A 23993-nucleotide genomic window follows, 5' to 3' on the forward strand; every position below is an offset into this window, starting at 1 on the left:
GTGGAACTCCAGCGTCTGCGAGGCGCGGCGGTGGCGGCGGCACGCGTTGCCCACGCGCCACCAGCGGTACAGCGCGCCGCGCCCCGCGCCCGCCCCGCCCACACCCCCCGCACCGCCCACTCCCTCCACGCTCTCGTACACGTTCTCGTCAATCTGGAAATGTGGTCAGAATGATATTAAACACAATGGAAATAACATAGCTTTATGAAGTGCCGTGAATTGTGTGTAATGCTTAATATATTATTAACTCCCATTTTATGTATCGCTTTGAGTTTAATTCCTTCAAACAAACGCTAAGATGACACAATACACATGAGCAATTTAAGTACACATTACTTTCTTTAGCGCAGGGTTATATTAATTACAACACAAATTTTAATATAAGATGTGATCAATACTCAGACGCTAAGATGACACAATGACAATGCATATTACAATTCACGTGAACAAAAATAAAAAATAAAGTGACGATAGATCATAAACACTTAGTTTAAATTATATTATGTATGTTAGTCTGTAAGGTATTAAATAGAATAAATTTTATTCTATGGGTCTGTAAAATTTATTGTCTATCACCTGAAATAAAGGTAATAAATTAAAAAAAATGTGTGCGTGTACCAGTGTACACGCGTAAGAAGTGAAACTTCTTTATGACCTTATTTTTCAAAAAATAATTTACTATATGCAACTTTACAGAAATACGTCGAATCACGCGTGGTAGAGACAAGAAAAAGATGGCGCTTAACGGAAAAATGTCACGCGTAACGAAAAAATGTTACACTAATTTTTTTTCCAACCCCGATAAAGAAGTTTCACTTCAATATAAAAAAATGAACGACCACATAAAATAAAAAAAAATATATTTTATAAAATGTATGTAGAAGTGAAGTAATGAAAAGCGTCTCACGAATCGGTTCCGGCAGCGATGCGCGGGCGGGTTGGCGTACACGTGGTCGTTGGCGTAGAGCGCGCGGGGCGGGTCGTGCGGGTCGGGCGGGTCGGGGGTGTGCGCGGGGCGGGCGGGGCGGGGCGCGCGGGGCGGGGCCGCGGGTCAGAGGGCGCGCTCCACCACGGCCACGCCCGCGTACGAGCGGCCCAGCGACATGGCGCTCGGCAGCGTCGTCCACTGCTCCGTCGTCGGGTCGAACACCTGACACAATTATGTTGTTGTGTACGTGAACGAAGGAAGGTGGAATCCCCCATCGAAAAGGAGAGGATCCTCAATTAGTCTACTCGATGTCGGAAAATTGTATATATATGCTCTATTGCGAACATATTTCGCTTGCGTGATTCAGAACGAGGTATCGCTAAACTATACGAGTTATATGTATTTTATTTTTTTATCCGCGGGTGTAAAACTTACTAAAAAAAAAAAGACGGGTTGCACTCCGGGAGTGCCGGCAGAAGTGAAAACTTGATTATTAACGTTGAGCATGTTTGATATCCATCCGTCTTACGCTTTTTCGATCAGGTCACGTGTCCTGACGCGAGTTTAAGATTTTATACCCAACGCCGCTAAAGAAGTTTTCACTTCAAAAAACACTTAATTTTACACAATTTTGTCGTTATATATTCTATATAGTTAAAAAAAAGCATAGACTACAAACGAAAAAATGTTTTATTAGTATAAAAATGGTTTTATTTTTTCTATATGGGTTCACTACAGGTACGACTGCAGCGCTCTTATTTAATTTTAAAAGTTTATAGACAACTTATAATAATACATTAAATAACATAGGTATAACTGAATATATAACGAAAGGCTTATATTTATATCGATTTAGTTTTATACCTATAAGTAACTAAAAATTTCTTTTTTAGGTATCGCGTTTTTAATTATCTAAATAAATGAATAAGAAATAGAATCGAAAAAAAAAATTCTAAATAAATGTCTAAAAGCTTTAGAATTGCGGACTGGAAATACCTTTATCAATTATGAAACTACTAAAAAACCCAAAATAAATGTACTAAAAAAGCGTCGTCTATTTTTGTACCAGATGTTTCTTTGTAAGATCATACCTACATTGCATAACTAATTCAGGCTTTGGAAAAAATAAAATTAAGAGTTCCCAGAATTTCCTCACGTTGCAGATACGTCAAGAATGCCTTTTTAAGAGCAGCTAAATTTTATACTTAATGATAAATTTTTATATATTGATATTTTCAATGTTCTCGTGAGGAGTATACTATAATAAGACCTTTTAATAAACGAAATCAGTTTGTATCTATATCTCGAGTTTATTATTTCTCTCTTAATACGCGAACTTTATATGGCGGTCCTGTCAGTGCCATACTGCTAGCCGTATACGATACGTGTCATTTGTCATTATGACGAAAAAACATCTATGTGAATATCATGTTCTTATACAAATATAATAAACAAATAAAAATGTAATAAAGTGTTCGTTAGAGAACATGCGATAGTGTGGGACGCGTCACCTCGACGGTGGCGAGGTTGGCGGCGCCGTCGTCCCCGCCCACCACGTAGAGGCGGCCCAGGTGCGCGGCCACCGCGGCGTTGCGGCGCGCGGCCGCCATGGGCGGGGCCGGCGCCCAGCCGCCCCCGCCCGCCCCCGGCCGGTAGCGCTCGGCCGAGCGGCGCACGGCCGGCCCGTCGTGCCCGCCCAGCGCGTACAGCGCGCCGCCCGCCACGCCCACGCCCGCGCCCGAGCGCCGCGCGCCCATCTCCGCCACCGCCTCCCACGCGCCCGCCGCCGGGTCGTAGCGCTCCACCGAGCTGAGGCACTGGCGCGAGGCGCCGTCGTAGCCGCCCACGGCGTACAGCTTGCCGTCCAGCACGGCCACGCCCACGGACGAGCGCCGCGTGCTCATGGGCGCCAGCGGCCGCCACACGCCCTCGCGCGTGTCCAGCGCCTCCGCCGAGCTCAGCCCCGTGGCGCCGTCGAACCCGCCCACCTGCCGCCACACACACCCGCACACTTACGGACACGCACATCATCAAATACAGATAATAATTCATTATAAAATAGTTTAAAAAAACACGCTCGAAAAAAAATACTGAAATTGTTATACTATCATAGATTTTTGACAAGTCAAGTTTTAGAATTATTTTTAGAAGTTATTCTAAAAATCTAAATCTGACATCTAGAATCGAATGTATTCATTTAACTTGTGAATTAGAAGAAATCAAAATGGATGATATTCATAAATGAAATGAAAAATTTAAAAGTGAAAGTAAAAAAAAAACTTAAATGAACAATGAAATGAGACTTTCTTAATAAATTGTGAATCTAGATTACCTAATGTATCAATAGATTATGATTAAAGCACCGCCGATGTTTAAAATCAGTTGAAAAAAAAATGTTCTTATGATAATATTCTCTTGGCGTGTGAACAATGACTTTTATCAACGAGTAATTTAAAACGAACATAACGAAAACAAAAACCAAAATTGTAATCCCGTATCCGTAAGTAGTAAAAGGATGGACAAATGCGAGTCGACCTTACACACCGAAAGTTTCGCACAAATCTACTTTTTTTATTATGTGTTGAAGATTAAAATTTTTGACTCACAATTTTTCCTTTATTTATAAGATGTGACTAGATACTGAATGTCGAGATTACTGGAAGACTTATCACTGGAAGATCCCGTTTGACAGTTCAACAAAATTCAACAACATAATCTAGTAACGACGAAATAGAATAACATGATATTTCGTTTTGATAGAACTGCACGTTTGTTTAATTTTTTTTCAATAACGATTACATATTTATAATAATAATGACCGATACAAGTAATTTTAAGATTTCATTTTACTGATACCTAAACCATTCTAAACATAATAAACAATTTCTAATTTAAAGAATTGACGTCGCTACAATTTGTGTCAATAAACCTTTTCTCTTTTTAAATACCAGAGACGTTATTTTAAAAATCTAAATCTGACATCTAGAATCGAATGCATTTATTACTTGTGAATAAAAATCATAATAAATTAATAATAAATGCGTTGTGTTTTTTTTTAATTACGTAGATATTTGTTTTATTTTGCTCCTTAGATTAACGAAAGAAAGTACATATATTACTAGGAGAGGAATTCGCCTGATGAATTTTAAAATTGACATGTGTTTCAAGTTCGATTGACAAATGTTTGACAAATGACAAGTCTGTATCGATTAATCGGCTCGACTATGAGACATCTTATAAGATTCCGTTTTTTATTTCTTTTGTGTTTCGGAATCCATAAAATAGCAATTGGATAATGAAATGTCGATTTATCGATTTAATTTAGAAAGTAACTGTGTTGTTTCTATTTTTGAAACCTCTTTTTGCTTTAATAATTTAACAAAAATTATTAATATAAATTTATAAAGAATAGAAAAAATTCGATCACGAGGCGGGACTCGAACCCGCACCCTGTTAAATCATCTCAATAGATGGCGCGCGGTGTGTCCCTTAAGACACATAAAACTCAAAGAATAGAATAAATTCGATCGCTCAGGCGGGTCACGAGTGGCTGAGTTGGTTAGGCATCCGCCCCGGAATGGCGCGAAGGATGCGGGTTCGAGTCCCGCTTCGGGATCGAATTTTTTCTATTCTTTATAAATTTATATTTATAAAGCATTTGAATGCCATAAAACCAAAAAATATAAATTCAATAATTATTAATTTTGGGTTGAAATGCGAGCCATCGAAGTGTAGGTGTCCTTTCTCGAGTTTGCGTCGGACGGTATCGCCATAAATCATAATAATAATTAAGCCTTTTATTTCCCATCAAATAACTGCATTACGATTGAAACTAAGTGTCGCATATGTATGTAAGCATAAGTACCGAGCGAGGAGGTGTCTCACCGCGTAGATGACGTGTCCGATGACGGCGACGCCGAGCGTGGAGCGGCGCGCGGCCAGCGGCGGGCCCGCGCTCCAGGCGTCGGCCGCCACGTCGTACACGTCCACGCTGCGCACGCGCAGGGTGCCGTTGAACCCGCCCACGGCGTACAGCCGCCCGCCCACCGCCGCCAGCCCCGCGCGGCAGCGGCGCGACGGCAGCTCGGCGGCGGCCCGCCAGCCCCCCCCGCCCAGCTCCAGCGCCTCCACGTCGCGCACGGCCTTGGGCGCCTGCCCGCCCACCACCAGCAGCGCGGCGGGCGCGCGCGGCGGGCAGCGCGGGCGCGTGCGCGGCCCCCCCCCCCCCCCCCCCGCCAGCGCGCGACCCGACCCCCGCACCAGGTGGAACGACAGCGCCTCGATCACCAGGTCCTGCGCACGCGTTACACGGCTGAGTTACAATGTATCATGATCGCGTACGTTTAAGAAATGTAACGCAAATTACGATAATTAAAAATTCTTTCTTTCGATCTTCACAGACCAGTGATGTGAAACGGAAAAAAAGCGCAACGAATGTAGTTTATAAAGAGATTTGCAATATTATTGTTGACTTTAAACAACAGTGTCGGAAACAAAAGTGTTATACGTACCTTTATATATAAAACTAGCCGTGCTCCGCGGTTTTACCCGCACTGCTCCGCTCCTAATAGTCTTAGCGAGACGATATAATATAGCCTATAGTCTTCCTCAATAAATGAGCTATCTAACACCGAAATAATTTATCAAATCGAATTAATAATCCCCAAGAATAGCGCGTTCAAACAAACACAGCTTTATTACATTAGTAAGTATAGTTACAACTAATTTCATTGAAATTTTCCAGTTATTCTCATCTAATATTAGCGCCGCCGTAGTCGCGGGTACCGGCTGGTTAATAAAAGTTAAAAAAATAACTTGTATTTTTTTACTCAATTTGAAAGTGTATCATCAAGTACTATTTTTAATCATAACATGTCAACTTTATCAACACAATAAGTAATTAATATTTTTGCCTGTAATATGTGTCTTAAAGATTCAAAATTTTTGGATGCGATACTTGCTATCGACGTTAGCGTCAATATAGCGGACGATTATCATTGACGCACTCGTTTGTGTCGTTTCGGACGCTTTGTATGAAGATTTCCCATTCTAGACCAGTGCCGATAATTTTTGAAACAAAAAAAAACCCAGTAGGATGAAACCCATTAGAAAAGGAGGAAAATATGATAAAAATGTAAGGAAAAATAAATTACGGTCAATCCGAGTTCGGGAAGTGGGAGGGGGGGAGCTTTTAAGAGAAAAAAATGGTCTCTCTCGATTTCCGACAAAACTACAAGTCCTACGGAAAAAGGTTCAATGGCAAAGTTGTAGGTAATAAAAAGATCTACAACTTTTGTGTTAACAATTTTTTCACATAACCTCAAAATTTAGGTGAAAAATTCAAAAAACCAAGTTTTTGGTTTTTCATTTTTATCTACTTCAAAAAAAATTTTTTTCTACGAAATTTTATGGAAACTTACTTTATTATGTACCAAATACACTGTAATTTATTTTATTGAAAATATTTATTTAGTAATAGCTCATTGTCACACTGTTTGTATGCATTTCCTGAGAACATTTACTATGGTTATGTTTATTTTTTTTTACACCATAAGAAAGGGGCTGTCCATTAATCACGTGAGGCTCGAAAGGGGGGGGAGGGGTCCATCAAAACATCACGAAATATCACAAGGGGGGGGGGGGGGGAAAGTAATATATCACGTAGTATTTATTTTTCGACAAGCGCGCGATACTCAACCGAAAAGCGGCGTTACATGTATTTATTTTTAGTCAAACGCGTACAACTTGTTCGCATATCTTTCATTATTTTTATGTCATTCAAAAACAAACTGCAATCTTTCTGTCTACCTCTGAACGTTTATTATAGTAGTCTTTAATTTACTATAATAAAATTAGATGATACTTATACCAGTATTTTTTTATAAATAAAAAAATTTATTCTTTGCAGGTACGAAACAATACACGTGATATAGGGGGAAGGGGGGAGGGGTAGTCTTAAACCTCACCACGTATCACTAAGGGGGAGGGGAGGTCAAAAAATATAAAAAAAAACTTCACGTGATTAATGGATGGCCCCAAAGTAGAAATTTCAATGAACAAAAGGCTTTCCAAGTTTTTACGGGAGTTTTTAGTATTTTGACGGGAGAATTTTCGATTGAAAATTAAGTTGTTTTTTGGTATTAAGTTGAAATAGGGCGAAAAAATAAATATTTTCAATCAAATAAATTACAGCGTATTTGGGACATAATAAAGTAAGTTTCTACAAAATTTCGTAGAAAAAAAAATTTTGAAGTAGATAAAAATGAAAAACCAAAAACTTGGTTTTTTGAATTTTTCACCTAAATTTTGAGGTTATGTGAAAAAATTGCTGATACAAAGGTTGTAGATTTTTTTATTACCTACAACTTTGCCATTGAACTTTTTTCCGTAGGACTTGTAGTTTTGTCGGAAATCGAGAGAGACCATTTTTTTCTCTTAAAAGCACCCCCCTCCCACTTCCCGAACTCGCATTGACCGTAATTTATTTTTCCTTACATTTTTATCATATTTTCCTCCTTTTCTAATGGGTTTCATCCTACTGCGATTTTTTTTCACTTTTTATTATTGTTTAAATTTTACTCACTCGATTACACACGCGGCGGGTTACTCAATGAAACACACTATTACTCAAAACAAAACTCCATTTATTCACTCATCTTAAGACTATATACATATGCAGAAAATAATTTCGATAGTGCCATTTAGAAACACAGTAGCGTCATCTATTATTGACCTTGAGAAACAATTGCAACTTGACACATGACAATTGACATATATTTGACACTTGACACATTTGACAGTTATTGATATTAAGATGTTAGGTTACATTATAAGTTTGAACATTCCGCCCACCAAAGAACGTAGTTCTTTACGAAACTTAAACATAAAGCTCTAATAATTTAAGTTAAATTGAAATCAGAAAACATAAACAAATCTTTAGGAAGTTATCTAATTACAACAACCGCCCACCGTGAGCAGTATTTCGCATACATACATAGTAATTTCTAACTCAACTCTCTATATAAAAATAAAGTATAACTATGACTCGAATAGCAAACTAATTACAATAACAAATTATTCGGTAACTTTAGGAAGAAAACATAATTTACTACACGGTCTTTTACAAATACCATTTTTTGTTTTAATGGACACTACACGCGTTATGTTATCCTTTCCACTATGTTTTTCAATGATTCTGCCCAAATACCATTTAGCTGGAGGAATATTCTTATCTTTGATAATAACGATGTCGTCGACTTCAGGCTCCGGTCTTCTTGTGGTCCACTTGTGTCTTTGATTCAAAGTTACTAAGTATTCATCGGACCACTTCCTCCAAAAATCGTTCATTAATTTTTGGCAATACTTCCAACGTCTTAATTCTGAAATTTGTTTCTCCTCACAAGTCTCATCCGGTATAACAAGTAGTGGTTCTCCTACTAAGAAGTGTCCTGGAGTTAACGGCATGGGGTCATCGGGATTATCACTCATGTACGATAAGGGTCTGGAGTTTAGACACGCTTCGATCTGTGTCAAAACTGTTGTTAGCTCTTCAAAGGTAAGTGTACTATCTCCTATAACTCTTTTCAAATGTTTTTTTGCAGAGCGGACACCAGCTTCCCATAAGCCTCCAAAGTTTGGTGCTTGTGGTGGGATGAACTTCCAGGTAGTACCTTCGTTCACAAGGAGATGTTGAAGCTCGTCAGGAAGTTGAGATATTGAGCGGTCAAACATGTTTCGCAATTCCCTATCCGCACCGATAAAATTCGTGCCATTGTCGGAGTACAATGTTTCGCAATGTCCTCGCCTCGATACGAATCTTCTAAAAGCTGCTAAGAAACCGTTAGTACTCAGGTCAGAGACGGCTTCCAGGTGTATTGCCTTTGAAAAGAAACAAATAAAAACGCAGATGTAACCCTTGTAAGATTTAGCTCCTCGGCCTGGGGAAAATCTTATGTTAATGTAGCCTGTAAAGTCCACTCCTGAAATTTTAAAGGCTCTTGCTGGTGTCAGTCTGGCTTCTGGTAGCCTTCCCATAAGCTGATTGTTATTTTGTTCAGAGTATCGTATGCAAGTAATGCAATTTCGATAACATTTCTTTACCATATCCCTCCCTCGAATGATCCAGTATTTGGACCGAATATAATTTAGCATAAGCTGCGGTCCACCATGGAGAGTCTTAAGGTGAGCATCCTGCAATATTAACTTAGTTAAGTGACTATTACTAGGTAAAATTACAGGATGGCGTTTATCGTAATTTACATGGGCCTCATGGATTCGCCCCCCCACTCTTACTATCCTATTCTCATCCAGCATAGGATGAAGAGTATGGAGCTGACTCCTCTTCGAAACATTATGACCAGATCTCAATTGCATAATGTCGTCTTCAAAATACACTCTCTGGGTCTCCCGTATGCAAAATTGTAAAACAGAATGTATCTCCTCTTTGCTGACACCTTTACATAAAGCTTTCCTTTCCTCCTTGGGTAGTCTCAGATTTAAAACTCTCCTGCAATAAGCTAATATCCTTAGCAACTTGGGTAAAGTGGAAAATTTCATCCAAAAGAAATCTTCTTTGTCTTTCACCGTTGTACTCAATACCTTTACAGACCGTGTCTCTTCCGTTGTTTCAAACACGCCTCGCTCTCTCTGCTGGTATTTGTTTACTTCTTGAAGCCAATTCGGACCATGCCACCATAAGTCATGATTAATTAAATCTTGGACCAATAAGCCCCTCGAACCAGCGTCAGCCGGATTCTCGTCCGTTTTGACATGCCTCCATTGCTCTCGATCTAACATAGTGAGTATCTCAGAGACCCTGTTAGATACGAATGTGGTCCAACGACTGGGTTCTCCCGATATCCATGCTAAAACAACTGTACTGTCAGACCACGCGTATGTGTCGCATTTAGGGATGTTCATGATTTGTGAAACCTCATATATCAGTTTTGCAGCAAGTAAAGCTGCACATAATTCCATGCGAGGAATTGATATTTCCTTTTCTACTGGTGCTACCTTTGTCTTCGCTGTAACAAGATTAACGGTGACATTTCCCTGTACATTTCTCGACTTCAGATAAACCGCTGCTGCATAAGCCGACTGAGATGCATCAGCGAATGCGTGTAACTCTACGTAGTCACCTCTCCTAGTTTGTAGCCATCTTGGTATAGCTACGCTCTTTATGCTTCTTAAATCTACCTTAAAATTTTGCCATTCTGAAAATAAATCGGGGGTGAGCTTATCATCCCAAGCTAGCTTTGACTTCCAGAGTTTCTGAATGAAGATTTTTGCAGTTATTATCTTAGGAGCAATCCAACCCATAGGATCATACAGGCGAGCTATATCTGATAACACCTTCCTCTTTGTAATATCTTCTCTCGTCTCCTCATCTTCAGGTAAGTTGAATTTATATTCAAATTGATCACTTAGCTTGTTCCATGATATACCTAATACCTTTATATTATCGCCCGATTTAAAAATTACCGATTTTTCAGATCTTTGACTCTCTTCATGGATATGTTCAAGTAATTCAGAACTATTAGTACACCATTTCTGAAGTTGAAAACCACCGCTTTTCATAAGCTTGTTCATTTCGTCGTAAATCTCGATAGCCTGTTTGGGAGTATCACATCCGGTCAGTAAATCGTCCATGTAATAATCTTGCAGGGTTATACGAGCTGCGCTTGGGTATTTCTCTTGTTCATCTTTAGCTAGTTGCTGCAGGGATCTGACGGCGAGATACGGTGCGCACGATGTTCCAAAGGTAAGTCTCAGTAATTTATAACACTCAATAGGCTCGTGTGGATCGAATCTCCACAACACTCGTTGGAAATCCGCGTCTCTGTCGTCAACACGGATTTGACGATACATTTGCACAAGATCAGCCACGATGCAAATTTCGTGATATCTCCATCTCATTAAGATGTGTCGCAAGTCCTGTTGAAGTTTCGGACCGACACGTAAATTATCGTTAAGAGATATATTATTTATGCCTTTACTTGAGGCGTCAAACACCACTCTCACTTTAGTTGTATCCTTATCGCTTCTTACTACAGCGTGGTGCGGTAAGTACACTGCGTAAGGATCAAGTAACTCTTCTCTCTTAGTAATTTTACTCATATGCTTCTTGTCTATGTAGTCTTTCATTACTTTCTTATATTCTTCATATAAGTTTTCATTATTACGTAATTTATTTTCTAGTGATTTGAATCTTTTCAAGGCGATCTCTTTTGACTGACTATGTACACACTCAGGGTTAGAACTCTTAAAAGGTAATCTCACGATATATCTACCTTCATTGTCTCTAATGGTTGTTTCCTCGTATATTTCTTCACATCGTAATTCTTCTTTCGTCATTTTCTTTCCTATACTGTCCGGTTCTCTCTCGATTTCCCAAAATTGTTTAAGTAATTGGTCTTCCTTTACCTGTATGTGCATGCTTACTACTCTTTGATTTAATTCTGTGTCTAATTTATCTTTTATTTTTCCAGATAATATCCATCCGAGTTTCGTGTTCTGTGCAACCGGACCACTCAACGCGGGATTTTTAAGAAAACCTTCTATTATAATTTCACCATATACGTCAACGCCTAAAATAATGTCTATTTTTTCAGGGACACCGAACGATGGGTCAGCCAGTGGTAGGTTTTTTATTTCAGGCCAATTATCTATCGACACACATCTCGAAGGTAAGTATGATGTTAATTTTCTTAACACAAAAGCCTCGACTGGAATTGAGAACTTAGGATTTTGTAAGGACTCTAACTCAAATGTAACCATATTTTTGGTTCTCGTTTGACCATCTCCAATTCCTGATATGACTCCATTTACCGCTGTTTTCTTCAGTAGAAGAGATTGCACAGTATCCTCGTTGATAAATGAAGCCTCAGAACCTTGGTCAATTAAAGCTCGAACTATACGTGAATAGCCATCGGATGATTTTATCTTAACCATCGCCGTTGCAAGAAGCACAGTGTTGATATGGTTCTCTGTAGTAAAGTGAGCAACCGCCTTTGTAACGGGTTGCGAACTCGGTTGATTTTCTTCAGTAGAAGATGCCACCGTAGGTGGATTTTGATTGAAATGTAATAGTGTGTGATGTCGCTTACCACATTTGCGACAGCAAGCTGCTACATGACAATTTTTCACCGCGTGCGTTGATGAAAGACAGTTAAAACACAGCCTCTGTGTTTGTATGAACTCTGATCTCTTCTCCGGTGTTAGAGACGCAAATTGTTTACATTGATACAGTGAGTGTCGTCCGGAACATACGACACAGATCGAATTGTTCGATTTGGGATCGTTTATCAGCGAATGGAAAACGTTTTGCTTCATCGGTTGCCTAGGGTTTACAGATTGGGTTTGCCTTGCCGTGAATCTCGTGTGACTGGATGGTTCCAGCAGTTCTAACGTTCTGAATCTTGATTCCATGAAATTCTTTAATTCTTTCCATGTTGGTAATTTACTCTTCAGCTCACTGGCATCTGCTCGGCTCACTTCTAATTCCCAAACCTTTCTGGACTCTGGATCCAACCTCGACACTACCAAGTAAACTACTATGGCGTCCCAAGAGCTCGTGTCAATCTCCATATTGTTTAAAGATTTAAGGCATGTAGATGTAGTATCTAAAAGTTGTTTCAGTGCACTTGGAGACTCGTTGTTTATGTTTCTTTGACCAAAAAGACGTTTCATTATTTCGTTTACGTTGTACCTCTTGTTATTGTAGCGAGCATTAAGGACCGCCCAGGCCTCCGTATAATTTTCCTCGGTTGTAGCTAGGTTCTTCAGTAGAATCTCGGCTTCTCCCAACAAGCAACCCTTCAAATAGTGTAATTTCTGAACGGCAGTCAAGTTAGGGTTGTTGTGAATAAGTGACACAAACATGTCATTGAAATGCTGCCACTGGTCGTAGCTCCCGGAAAATTTCGGCAGGTTTATCTGCGGCAGTTTCACATCCGCTCCACCACTCATCATAGTGACTGTACTCGTACTCGTGCTCGCCGAAGCTGGTGTAATTGCTTGCAGATCGTTTTGTAAAATAAGCTTATACTCAGTGTACGCATCGTCGCATTCCGAATATAGGTCGTTTTCGAAATACGATAATGCAATTTTTGTTGTCCTATCGACCATAACAACAATTTCATTGTGCCCTTCAACAAATGAATCCCACAACCTCTCTATCGCTTCGAGCCGCGTATTTATATAATTTGCTGTAATTCGTTCTTTAGGAGATTTTTTATAGTTTATCCCGGCCCTTTTTATTCGGTCGAATATGTCTTCTTGTTTTCGGAGAAGACCCTCAACACTTCTTGCCATTTTCGTAGTAAGTATTACTAAGTTTACTATAACGCAAATTTTCTAAGTCACAAAACTTTTCAAAGTCCACAATCTCACGAAATTTTTCTAAGTCCAAGATAACACGTACTTTTTTCTAAGTCCTTAAACACTTGTAATTTTCTAAGTCTCTATATGAAATTTTTCTAAGTCCAAGATAACACGAATTTTTCTAAGTCCGGAACACTTGTAATTTTTCTAAGTCTCTATATGAAAATTTTCTAAGTCCAAGATAACACGAATTTTTCTAAGTCCGGAACACTTGTAATTTTTCTAAGTCTCTATATGAAAATTTTCTAAGTCCAAGATAACACGAATTTTTCTAAGTTCTGAACACTTGTAATTTTTCTAAGATTGAACACTTGTAATTTTTCTAAGTTCAAGATAACACGAATTTTTCTAAGTCCTGAGCACAACACTTCTGAAGATTACACGAATTTATTCTAAGTCCTGAAGCACTCCTAATTTTTTCTAAGTCCCGATCGGACAGCACTTTAACACTTGTAATTTTTCACAATTCACTCCCGGGTTTCGGCACCATGTTTAAATTTTACTCACTCGATTACACACGCGGCGGGTTACTCAATGAAACACACTATTACTCAAAACAAAACTCCATTTATTCACTCATCTTAAGACTATATACATATGCAGAAAATAATTTCGATAGTGCCATTTAGAAACACAGTAGCGTCATCTATTATTGACCTTGAGAAACAATTGCAACTTGACACATGACAATTGACATATATTTGACACTTGACACATTTGACAGTTATTGATATTAAGATGTTAGGTTACATTATAAGTTTGAACAATTATTTTTAAAGGCTTCTACCCTAGTCTATTGATCGTATCTGTATTTTGTGTTGAAATGGACGAAATATCGTAGGGTGGTCTCACTGCGGCCGGCTGCTCTGCAACACACGCACCTTGACGCGCAGCTCGGCGCTGGCGAGCGGCTCGGCGGCGGCGCGCGCCACGAGCACGTCCTGCGGCAGCAGCGGCAGCCGCACGTGCTGCAGCAGTGCGGCCGGCTGCTCTGCAACACACGCACCTTGACGCGCAGCTCGGCGCTGGCGAGCGGCTCGGCGGCGGCGCGCGCCACGAGCACGTCCTGCGGCAGCAGCGGCAGCCGCACGTGCTGCAGCAGTGCGGCCGGCTGCTCTGCAACACACGCACCTTGACGCGCAGCTCGGCGCTGGCGAGCGGCTCGGCGGCGGCGCGCGCCACGAGCACGTCCTGCGGCAGCAGCGGCAGCCGCACGTGCTGCAGCAGTGCGGCCGGCTGCTCTGCAACACACGCACCTTGACGCGCAGCTCGGCGCTGGCGAGCGGCTCGGCGGCGGCGCGCGCCACGAGCACGTCCTGCGGCAGCAGCGGCAGCCGCACGTGCTGCAGCAGTGCGGCCGGCTGCTCTGCAACACACGCACCTTGACGCGCAGCTCGGCGCTGGCGAGCGGCTCGGCGGCGGCGCGCGCCACGAGCACGTCCTGCGGCAGCAGCGGCAGCCGCACGTGCTGCAGCAGTGCGGCCGGCTGCTCTGCAACACACGCACCTTGACGCGCAGCTCGGCGCTGGCGAGCGGCTCGGCGGCGGCGCGCGCCACGAGCACGTCCTGCGGCAGCAGCGGCAGCCGCACGTGCTGCAGCAGTGCGGCCGGCTGCTCTGCAACACACGCACCTTGACGCGCAGCTCGGCGCTGGCGAGCGGCTCGGCGGCGGCGCGCGCCACGAGCACGTCCTGCGGCAGCAGCGGCAGCCGCACGTGCTGCAGCAGTGCGGCCGGCTGCTCTGCAACACACGCACCTTGACGCGCAGCTCGGCGCTGGCGAGCGGCTCGGCGGCGGCGCGCGCCACGAGCACGTCCTGCGGCAGCAGCGGCAGCCGCACGTGCTGCAGCAGTGCGGCCGGCTGCTCTGCAACACACGCACCTTGACGCGCAGCTCGGCGCTGGCGAGCGGCTCGGCGGCGGCGCGCGCCACGAGCACGTCCTGCGGCAGCAGCGGCAGCCGCACGTGCTGCAGCAGTGCGGCCGGCTGCTCTGCAACACACGCACCTTGACGCGCAGCTCGGCGCTGGCGAGCGGCTCGGCGGCGGCGCGCGCCACGAGCACGTCCTGCGGCAGCAGCGGCAGCCGCACGTGCTGCAGCAGTGCGGCCGGCTGCTCTGCAACACACGCACCTTGACGCGCAGCTCGGCGCTGGCGAGCGGCTCGGCGGCGGCGCGCGCCACGAGCACGTCCTGCGGCAGCAGCGGCAGCCGCACGTGCTCCAGCAGCGCGCCCAGCTGCGGCCGCCGGCTCTGGAATATACGCGATATAAATCAGTGCAACTTTTTAATCTAATTTTTATTTTATTTCTATTCCACGACAACTTTGAACGACAATTTTAAATCGACGCCAAACAAAAATAGCTGCACTTTTTTATAAACGATTTTCATCACGTCCCATCACAATCGAAACAATATGAATAAAATAAATAATAGTTTAAAAAAACTAAAAAACACGCTTTTTATAGAAAACCGAACTAAAAAATAGAAAATAAATTTAAATGAATTTAAATTAAGAAAATAGTGTTAAAAATTTCAATGAATATAAATTAATAATAGTGTGAGTAAAAAAAAATTATTTTATTTTAAAAAAAGCGTGGGGTGCATGGTGTTAATGGTTACAGATATTTTATTGACAGATATACCCCCCTAGCCAAGTGGCTTTCTGTTAGCGTAGCGTTCAACATACATTCGTAGTCTATTCTATTGAACGCTACGCTAACAGAAAGCCACTTGGCTAGGGGGGATGAGTAGAAAGACCGGGGTCGATAATTTTTGAAACAAAAGAAAATAGTAGTAGGTTGAAACCCATTACAAAAGGAGGGAAATGTGATAAAAATTAAAGGAAAAATAAATTGCAGACAATCCGAGTTCGGGAAGTGGGAGGGGGGGTGCTTTTAAGGCTAAAAAATGGTTTCTCTTGATTTCCGACAAAACTACAAGTCCTATGGAAAAAAATTCAATGGCAAAGTTGTAGGTAATAAAAAGTTCTACAACTTTTGTATTAACAATTTTTGCACATAACCTCAAAATTTAGGTGAAAAATTCAAAAAAACCAAGTTTTTGGTTTTTTATTTTTATCTACTTCAAAAAATTTTTTTTTTCTAATGATAATGAGCACACTGTTTGTATGCATTTTCTGAGTAAATTTCCTATGGTAATGTATATTATAATTTACACCATCAGAAAGTAGATATTTTAAGGAACAAAAAGCCCCCAAAATTTTTGAAAAAAGCTGATATTTTGACGTCAGAATTTTCGATTGAAAATTAGGTTGTTTTTTTGGTATTAAGTTGAAATAAGGCGAAAAAATAAATATTTTCAATCAAATAAATTACAGTGTATTTGGGACATAATAAAGTAAGTTTTCACCAAATTTCGTAGAAAAAAAATTTTGAAGTAGATAAAAATAAAAAACCAGAAACAGGGTTTTTTTAATTTTTCACCTAAATTTTGAGATTATGTGAAAAAATTGATAATACAAAAGTTGTAGAACTTTTTATTACCTACAACTTTGCCATTGAACTTTTTTCCATAGGACTTGTAGTTTTGTCGGAAATCAAGAGAAACCATTTTTTGGCCTTAAAAGCTCCCCCCCTCCCACTTCCCGAATTTGGATTGTCTGTAATTTATTTTTCCTTTACTTTTTATCACATTCCCTTCCTTTTCTAATGGGTTTCATCCTACTACTATTTTTTTTAGGTTTTTATCATTTTGGAAGGGATAATTGGCCCTTGTAGAGTGATTATCATTTCGATAATATCTTAAGAAGCACCCCACGCTTTTTTTTAATAAAATATTTTTTTTTTTACTCACACTATTGTTAATTTATATTCAATGAAATTTTTAACACTATTTTCTTAATTTAAATTTATTTTCTATTTTTTAGTTCGGTTTTCTATAAAAAGCGTGTTTTTTAGTTTTTTTTAACTATTATTTATTTTCTACTTTTTAGTTTGGATTATTAATTATAATAGCTTGTTTTTTTAATTTTAAACCATTGCACGACTCATGATGCGAAGCATCAGAGAGTGCTTTACGATCTAAAAATATTTTTCGCCTTATTTTGGCAACTATTTTTAGTATTATAGCCTTGTTAGTTGTGTATTTTGCATACTATTGTCGAGATAATTTAACGGAGATTAATTATTCTATACTTGCTAAAAATTAATTTAGTGCAATAGAAACGGAAAAAATATCAAAATAGGTCAAAAAATTTTCCTGTCCGTCATGTATAAAACCGGAAACACTGTAACTTATGAAAAAATCAATTGTTTGAGTTAGATTTTTTTTAAATTCTAATCGACAATTGTAGATCATCAAATGCGAATGGCTAATTAATTCAGTGTCGTTTAATTATAATTAATAAATAATTTTGTTGAGTGAACGTATGATTTTTAATTTTTTAAACTATTATTTGTTTTGTAGAATTAAAATTCTCTTTAGTATACAAAAATTTGTCAATATTAGAGAAAACGACTAAAGATAATTATTGGAAATAAAAATTAACATCGAGTCCTGCCTTATCGACTGTAGAGAAAATTTATAGAAAATTTTAATTATTTTCTTACCTTATCGACTACTAGCTTTCCGCCCGCGGCTTCGCCCGCGCAGTCAAAGAAAAACCCGCATAGTTCCCGTTCCCGTGGGATTTCCGGGATAAAACTTATCCTATGTCCCGGGGTAAAAAATAGCCTATGTCCTTTCTCGGGTATCAAAATATCTCTATACCAAATTTCATGCAAATTGGTTCAGTAGTTAAGGCGTGATTGAGTAACAGACAGACAGACAGACAGAGTTACTTTCGCATTTATAATATTAGTATGGATAGATGAAAATTATATAAATTAGCAAAAATCATATTTTGCAAATTGAAAAATGGAATAATTTTATCAAATTAGTGTATTGTCATCGGTCCTCAATAAATCTACAAAGTTTGAACGAAATCTGGCCGTTTAAAGTGGGTCAAAATCGCGCCCAAAGAAGTCGGTTATATTAACTTACATTGAATTATCGAAACAAATACTTATCATATAATACTAATAAAGTTACTTACAGTTACTTACAGTTACTTATCATATAATACTAATAAATTATGCATGAAGAAAATACATTTAACCACTCTATATAGATACCGTCTTCGGAGGCTCGGGGAATATGACAGTTGCCGAACAATGACGAATTTTTCTATGCGCATTATTAGTTTGGACTTTGGGAGTACTGTATTGTCATCGGTCCTCAATAAATCTACAAAGTTTGAACGAAATCTGGCCGTTTTAAGTGGGTCAAAATCGCGCCCAAAGAAGTCGGTTACAAACAAACATACAGGTGAAGCTAATAAAAAGCGTGTAATAAAAGAAACAAAACAAATCAACGAATAGCATACACACCTCGGGATCGTGTTGCATCCAGCGCACGACGGCATCCAGAATCACCTCTTCGTTTGGCACCTGAAAGTTTAAAATTGAATTTTTTATAAACATAAACTTCTACTACATCGCCAGGCTACTAAATTAATATAATCGTATCGACCATACGAAACTACAATAAAGTGTCACTAATTTATAGACAACATTTATAGTGAAGACAGTAAATAGTAAATACATAAAAAAATTGAAGACTTTTTGAAGTTGGTTAAAATGAATAAAAAACCAACCGTGATCTGATCACTAGCGAGCAGCTGCGCGAGCGTGTCCGCGTCCAGTGTCAGGAACTCTTCCGTTTCTAGCACCTGAAACATTCAAACCTTCATACTTAGTTTCTCTCAACTATTACAGTATTATAGTCGAAATCGCTAAAATTTGCAAAAGGAGTCTAAAATAGGAAACAGACCATGGACGTGGTTAAGATGATAATGTTAATGTAAAAGATTGTTGTAAAGTCGTGTTGTGTTGGGATGTGACGTGACGTCATGTGACGTGACGTGACGTGACGTGAAGTGACGTGATGTGACGTGATGTGACGTGATGTGATGTGACGTGACGTGATGTGATGTCATATGATATGATGTGATGTGATGTTGTATGGTGTGGTATGAAGTAATGAGTGATGTTATGAGATAAGATGTGAGCATGGTGTGATGCAAAATCGTGTTGTGTTGGGCTATGTTTTGATGTGTTGTTATGTGATGTGATGTGATGTGATGTGTCGTGACGTGACGTTAGGTGACATGACGTGACATGACATGACGTGATGTGATGTGACATGACATGATGTGTTAATGTGATGTTACGTAACGGGATGTGATGTGATGGGACATGACATGACGTGATGTGATGTTGTATGGTGTGTGGGGGGGATCACCTCGACGAAGTGCTTGTGCACGAAGGTGGCGGCGGTGTGCGCGAGGTCGGCGCAGGCGTGCAGGTCGGCGAAGGCGCGGATGTGTGTGTGTGTGGGGCGGTGTGTGGGGGGGATCACCTCGACGAAGTGCTTGTGCACGAAGGTGGCGGCGGTGTGCGCGAGGTCGGCGCAGGCGTGCAGGTCGGCGAAGGCGCGGATGTGTGTGTGTGTGGGGCGGTGTGTGGGGGGGATCACCTCGACGAAGTGCTTGTGCACGAAGGTGGCGGCGGTGTGCGCGAGGTCGGCGCAGGCGTGCAGGTCGGCGAAGGCGCGGATGCCGAGCGCGTTGTCGGGCGACAGCGCGGCCGCCAGGAAGGCGCAGCACGCCGCGCGCGCGCCCGCCACCTGCACCAGCGACGCGCCCGACAGCACGCTCTGCAACACCCACACCCCACACCCCACACCCCACCGTTACCGACACTGTCGTATTGTCGACATTGAAGCATATCACTTATCGAAAACGAAATAGTTAATGCCCATCGAACTCAATTTATATACTTTAAAGGAAGTCATGCCATTATTATTGGTGTCATATATAAATCAAATATTACAGTAAACCAAGTTTCACATGAACGGCAGTTCAATAGTTTCTGCGTATTACGTTGATAAGATACCAACAGACAAAAAATCATAAAATATATAACTATAGCTGTCGTTGCGTGTTACATAGTAAACATACACATTACAAACATTTGTGAGCTTTAATTTCATTAACAGCTTTATCCGTGTTTAAATTGAAGACAGATTAAAAGAAATATAATTTATTTTATTAAAAAAATCGCTGTGCAAAGTACAATAAGAACGAAGGGAAAAAAAATATATTTAATAATATAATGAAGGTATTAAAATTTGCAATGCATGCAATTTGTTGACAGTCTTTATCTCGATTAGTTAACCTTACTATACAGTGAATTGTGTACATTTCAATGTACACAATTCGCTACGTAATCACATTGGAAAGTAAAACAAAATAAGGAAAGAATAGTCATTCAATGAATATTAAAAAAAATACTTAATTTATTAAATAATAACATTACCTGTACATTGTCCTCAGTGATGACAAGCGAGTCTGGGTTGTAGACATATTCTATTATTGCTTCCAGAGCACTCGGTTCAACATTCTGCAAAAATACAGTCAATTTTACTAATAAAGAAATATGAATAAAAATCTGAATTTGACGCAAAAAAAATCTGTAACAGTATTTACACTTCAATATACGTAGATATTAAAAAGAAAGTAAGTATTAAAAAATTAAAATTGTATTTTTATTGAAAAGTTGGATATTTTTGAAGAAGTGATTAATTACGTATCTAAACAGTCATATCATAAGCAAAGCTACCTTGTTATGATATTATAGCCGATACAGTTATGTAAGTGCGAGTGCGTGTGTGCATCTGTGCGTGTGTATGCGTGTGCGTGTGCGTGTGCGTGCGCGTGCGTGTGCGTGCGCGGTACCTGTATGGTGACGGTGGGGCGCGTGCGCTCGGTGAACTGCGTGAACATGGCGCGGAAGTACGGCGAGCAGGCCGCCAGCACCGCGCGGTGCGCCCACACGCCCTCGCTCACGCGCGACGTGCCGTCGATCTGCGCCTGCACATACATACACATCGTACATTTAAAATAATCATAAAATCCTATATTTATTTAGATTTATGAAACATGCTGTGTTTACTTTCTGTAATGGTCATATAAATAGCTTTATTTTTATCATATCACGCTTTTATTGGCTTAACCTGCATATCTGTATGTTATCAACTCATTTTGACTTAATTTTGACCAACTGTAAACAGACAGTTTTTATTCAAACTTTGTACATATCAAGGGTCCACGACAATACAATAATTTGAAATTTATTTTATACTAGCTTTCCGTCCGCAGCGTCTGAACCAAAATCGATGCAGTCGTTTTTGAGTTATATGTGTGACCAGTTTTTTCATATTATTTCCTGCTCTATAATCCGTACCTGCAGCCTGACGTCACAGAGCAGCGCGTCCCTGCGCAGCCGTGAGAGCGCGTCGAGCAGCTGCGTGGCGTGCTGCGCGCCGGCCTCCTGCTCGCCCGACTCGCGCCGCTGCGACGACTCGTCCAGCGATGACTGCGAGGGGCAGCGGTCCATCATGCTGGAACGTGATATGGGAGACATCAGTGTGGGTAATAACAAAAGAGAATTTAAATTATTTACACATCAAGTTGAAAAATTAAATTGATACATAAAACCTAATGCTGATCTGAGTTGTGTTTTTGAAGTTATGTGATGTCATAATATCAGGTACATGAAACAAATAGATGGCAATGAGGAGCTTTTCACATATTTCTGTTTTTCTAGCAATACAACAATAGTACCATACCATGTATATGGTACCCGGTAGATTTATGTAAATTTTATTCCTTGATAATTACAGGTCAGATTGTGTGAAGCTATTATTTTATTTATTTATTTATTTATTATAAAAAAACCTTTATGATAACATAAAAAAAAAACATAAAAAATGCAAGATCTTTGCAACTAAATGAACATATAAGCAAACACAGAATTCACACCTGTACCTCCCTCTGTCCCCATCGCCTTCGGCCGCACTGTGTTCTCCGCCTCCGCTGGAAATATAATTAGGTACTTATAGAGAGAAAACAAATTTATAAACTTTAAAGAGTAAGGCTGGTTGCAGAGCTTGACCGACCGTCAGTGCGTACCGTCGGCGTCGGTCCTGACGATACGCATCAACAATTGTATGACTATGACACTAATGCGCATGACAATACGCGTGCGTATGGTCAGTCTAGCTATGAACGGTTTTATGAATTTCCATACATATGACAAGCGCGACTGACGTACGCACTGATGGTCGGTCAAGCTCTGCAACCAGCCTAAAAGCTTTTTTAGGTGAAATCATATTATGTCTTTCACTAATATAATCACTTTTTTTCTATTCCTTACTATTTTTTGAGAATAAATATGTACTTTTAAAATGACATTTCATGATTTTTACAATCATTAAATAGATCATAAGAAATTAAGAATAAAGTAAACAGGTTGCAAGGGGTGATTTCGAAACGCTCACATAGATTATTTGCGGTTCTTAGTTAAACTTAAAAAATTGCAATTTTTATAAAATGAATTCAGATTTAAGTTCTATACAATTTCACAATATTTTGTATGCCAATAGGATTATTTATTAGTATGCAAACAGTGATTTAAGGTCACATTATTGAGCAATATGTAAACAGGCACACTTCATTGACATAACTACATAACACTGTATATACAAATATTTAAATTCAAACCTATCATACAGAAATTTTTGGAGTTTGTACTGTTTGGAGATTAATAATTATAATTTATAATTTAGGAGGCTATAAAAATAAGTTTTTTTTTTTTATAATATATTGAAAAGGGGTTTATTGATTGTACTTTGTAAACATTTCAGGTCCCACCCTTTTGTGATTTAAACATGAAATAGTTTGTCATTAGAACAAATGTTTAAGACTTTATAAAAAATTGTAAGATAGAACTAAACTTACGCTGCTTGTTCTTGTTCAGGAGCTGCATTGTCGCCTTCCATCGTTGTTTGATTGCAAAACAATCGCCCACCACTCACTAGATCACAGTCCACGACCACCTTTTACAATTTCAGTTCGATTTCTCTCATAGTATTTATTGCGAAATGTTTTCAGACATTGCGATATTGATAAACACTAACATTGTGTTTATAAGATGCTTTTATTGATGAAAAAAAAAACGGTAGCTGTATCGCGAAAAATTCTATTCCACTCGCACAGTGCACAATTGTTACTGACATTGACAGTTGACATATTATTATTTACTGTCATTTTTCTGATGTCAACTGCGTGAACGGTTCATTTTACGTATCTATGTATTTTAAAATATTATGTATTAATTATGAATTAGTTCTGTACGTAAATTTATGTTTTTCTCCAGTATGTAATATTTTCGACGTAAATAAAACTAGATGTATTAGTAGAAATTAAGCTAGAAATTCGCTGAGCTATATTTTAGAATCTATAAAAAATTACAACGAAAAAAAAAAACTTATCTTCCCTCCTAAACTTACGTAGTATTTGTATTTGCTTTGTAATAAACACATACTAGGTACCACACCTACTAGACACTACTTATGGAGAAAGACAAAATATTAAAATCCAATTTTTAAACTTAACTTTCACAGAGTAGTGCGGGTAGGTTTTGTGTGTTCTGAATTTATGACAATTTGTTTATTAGCAGCTTAGAATTAGCAGCACCTAGGATAAAAATATATTGTTTTCGCAAAATTTACCCACAGAACCTTTTTAATTAATTACCGTGCGCACAACTCAGCCCTCAATGA

The 23993-nt window shown here is 39.9% G+C and overlaps 1 protein-coding gene across 2 annotated transcripts; it reads right to left on the reverse strand.

The window, feature by feature from the left end:
• Window positions 1-1024: 1024 nt before the first annotated feature.
• LOC123698031 (ring canal kelch homolog) lies at window positions 1025-23519 on the reverse strand. Of its 2 annotated transcripts, none has more exons than XM_045644621.1 (12): window positions 23170-23519; window positions 22198-22245; window positions 21614-21770; window positions 21106-21240; window positions 20687-20770; window positions 19611-20024; window positions 18964-19038; window positions 18698-18757; window positions 15441-15560; window positions 4814-5221; window positions 2440-2916; window positions 1025-1150 (listed from the first exon to the last, which is right to left on the reverse strand). In XM_045644621.1, the coding sequence occupies exons 1-12, from the start codon at window positions 23208-23210 to the stop codon at window positions 1052-1054; spliced, it is 2118 nt and encodes a 705-aa protein (XP_045500577.1). In that variant the 5' UTR covers window positions 23211-23519; the 3' UTR covers window positions 1025-1051. The 2 variants fall into 2 exon arrangements, with proteins under 2 accessions (XP_045500577.1, XP_045500576.1); XM_045644620.1 differs by having other exon boundaries at window positions 22192-22245.
• Window positions 23520-23993: the final 474 nt, after the last annotated feature.

Source organism: Colias croceus, chromosome 15, assembly GCF_905220415.1.
Source record: "Colias croceus chromosome 15, ilColCroc2.1".
In the NCBI taxonomy this organism is placed as follows: domain Eukaryota; kingdom Metazoa; phylum Arthropoda; class Insecta; order Lepidoptera; family Pieridae; genus Colias; species Colias croceus.

Coding starts and splice junctions, on each gene's coding strand:
- LOC123698031 (XM_045644620.1), bottom strand. CDS start 23,210: ATGGAAGGCGACAATGCAGCTCCTGAACAAGAACAAGCAGC. Junction 22,246..23,169: donor CCTGAACAAGAACAAGCAGC/GTAAGTTTAGTT, acceptor TTATATTTCCAG/CGGAGGCGGAGAACACAGTG. Junction 19,039..19,610: donor TGCACAAGCACTTCGTCGAG/GTGATCCCCCCC, acceptor TGAATGTTTCAG/GTGCTAGAAACGGAAGAGTT.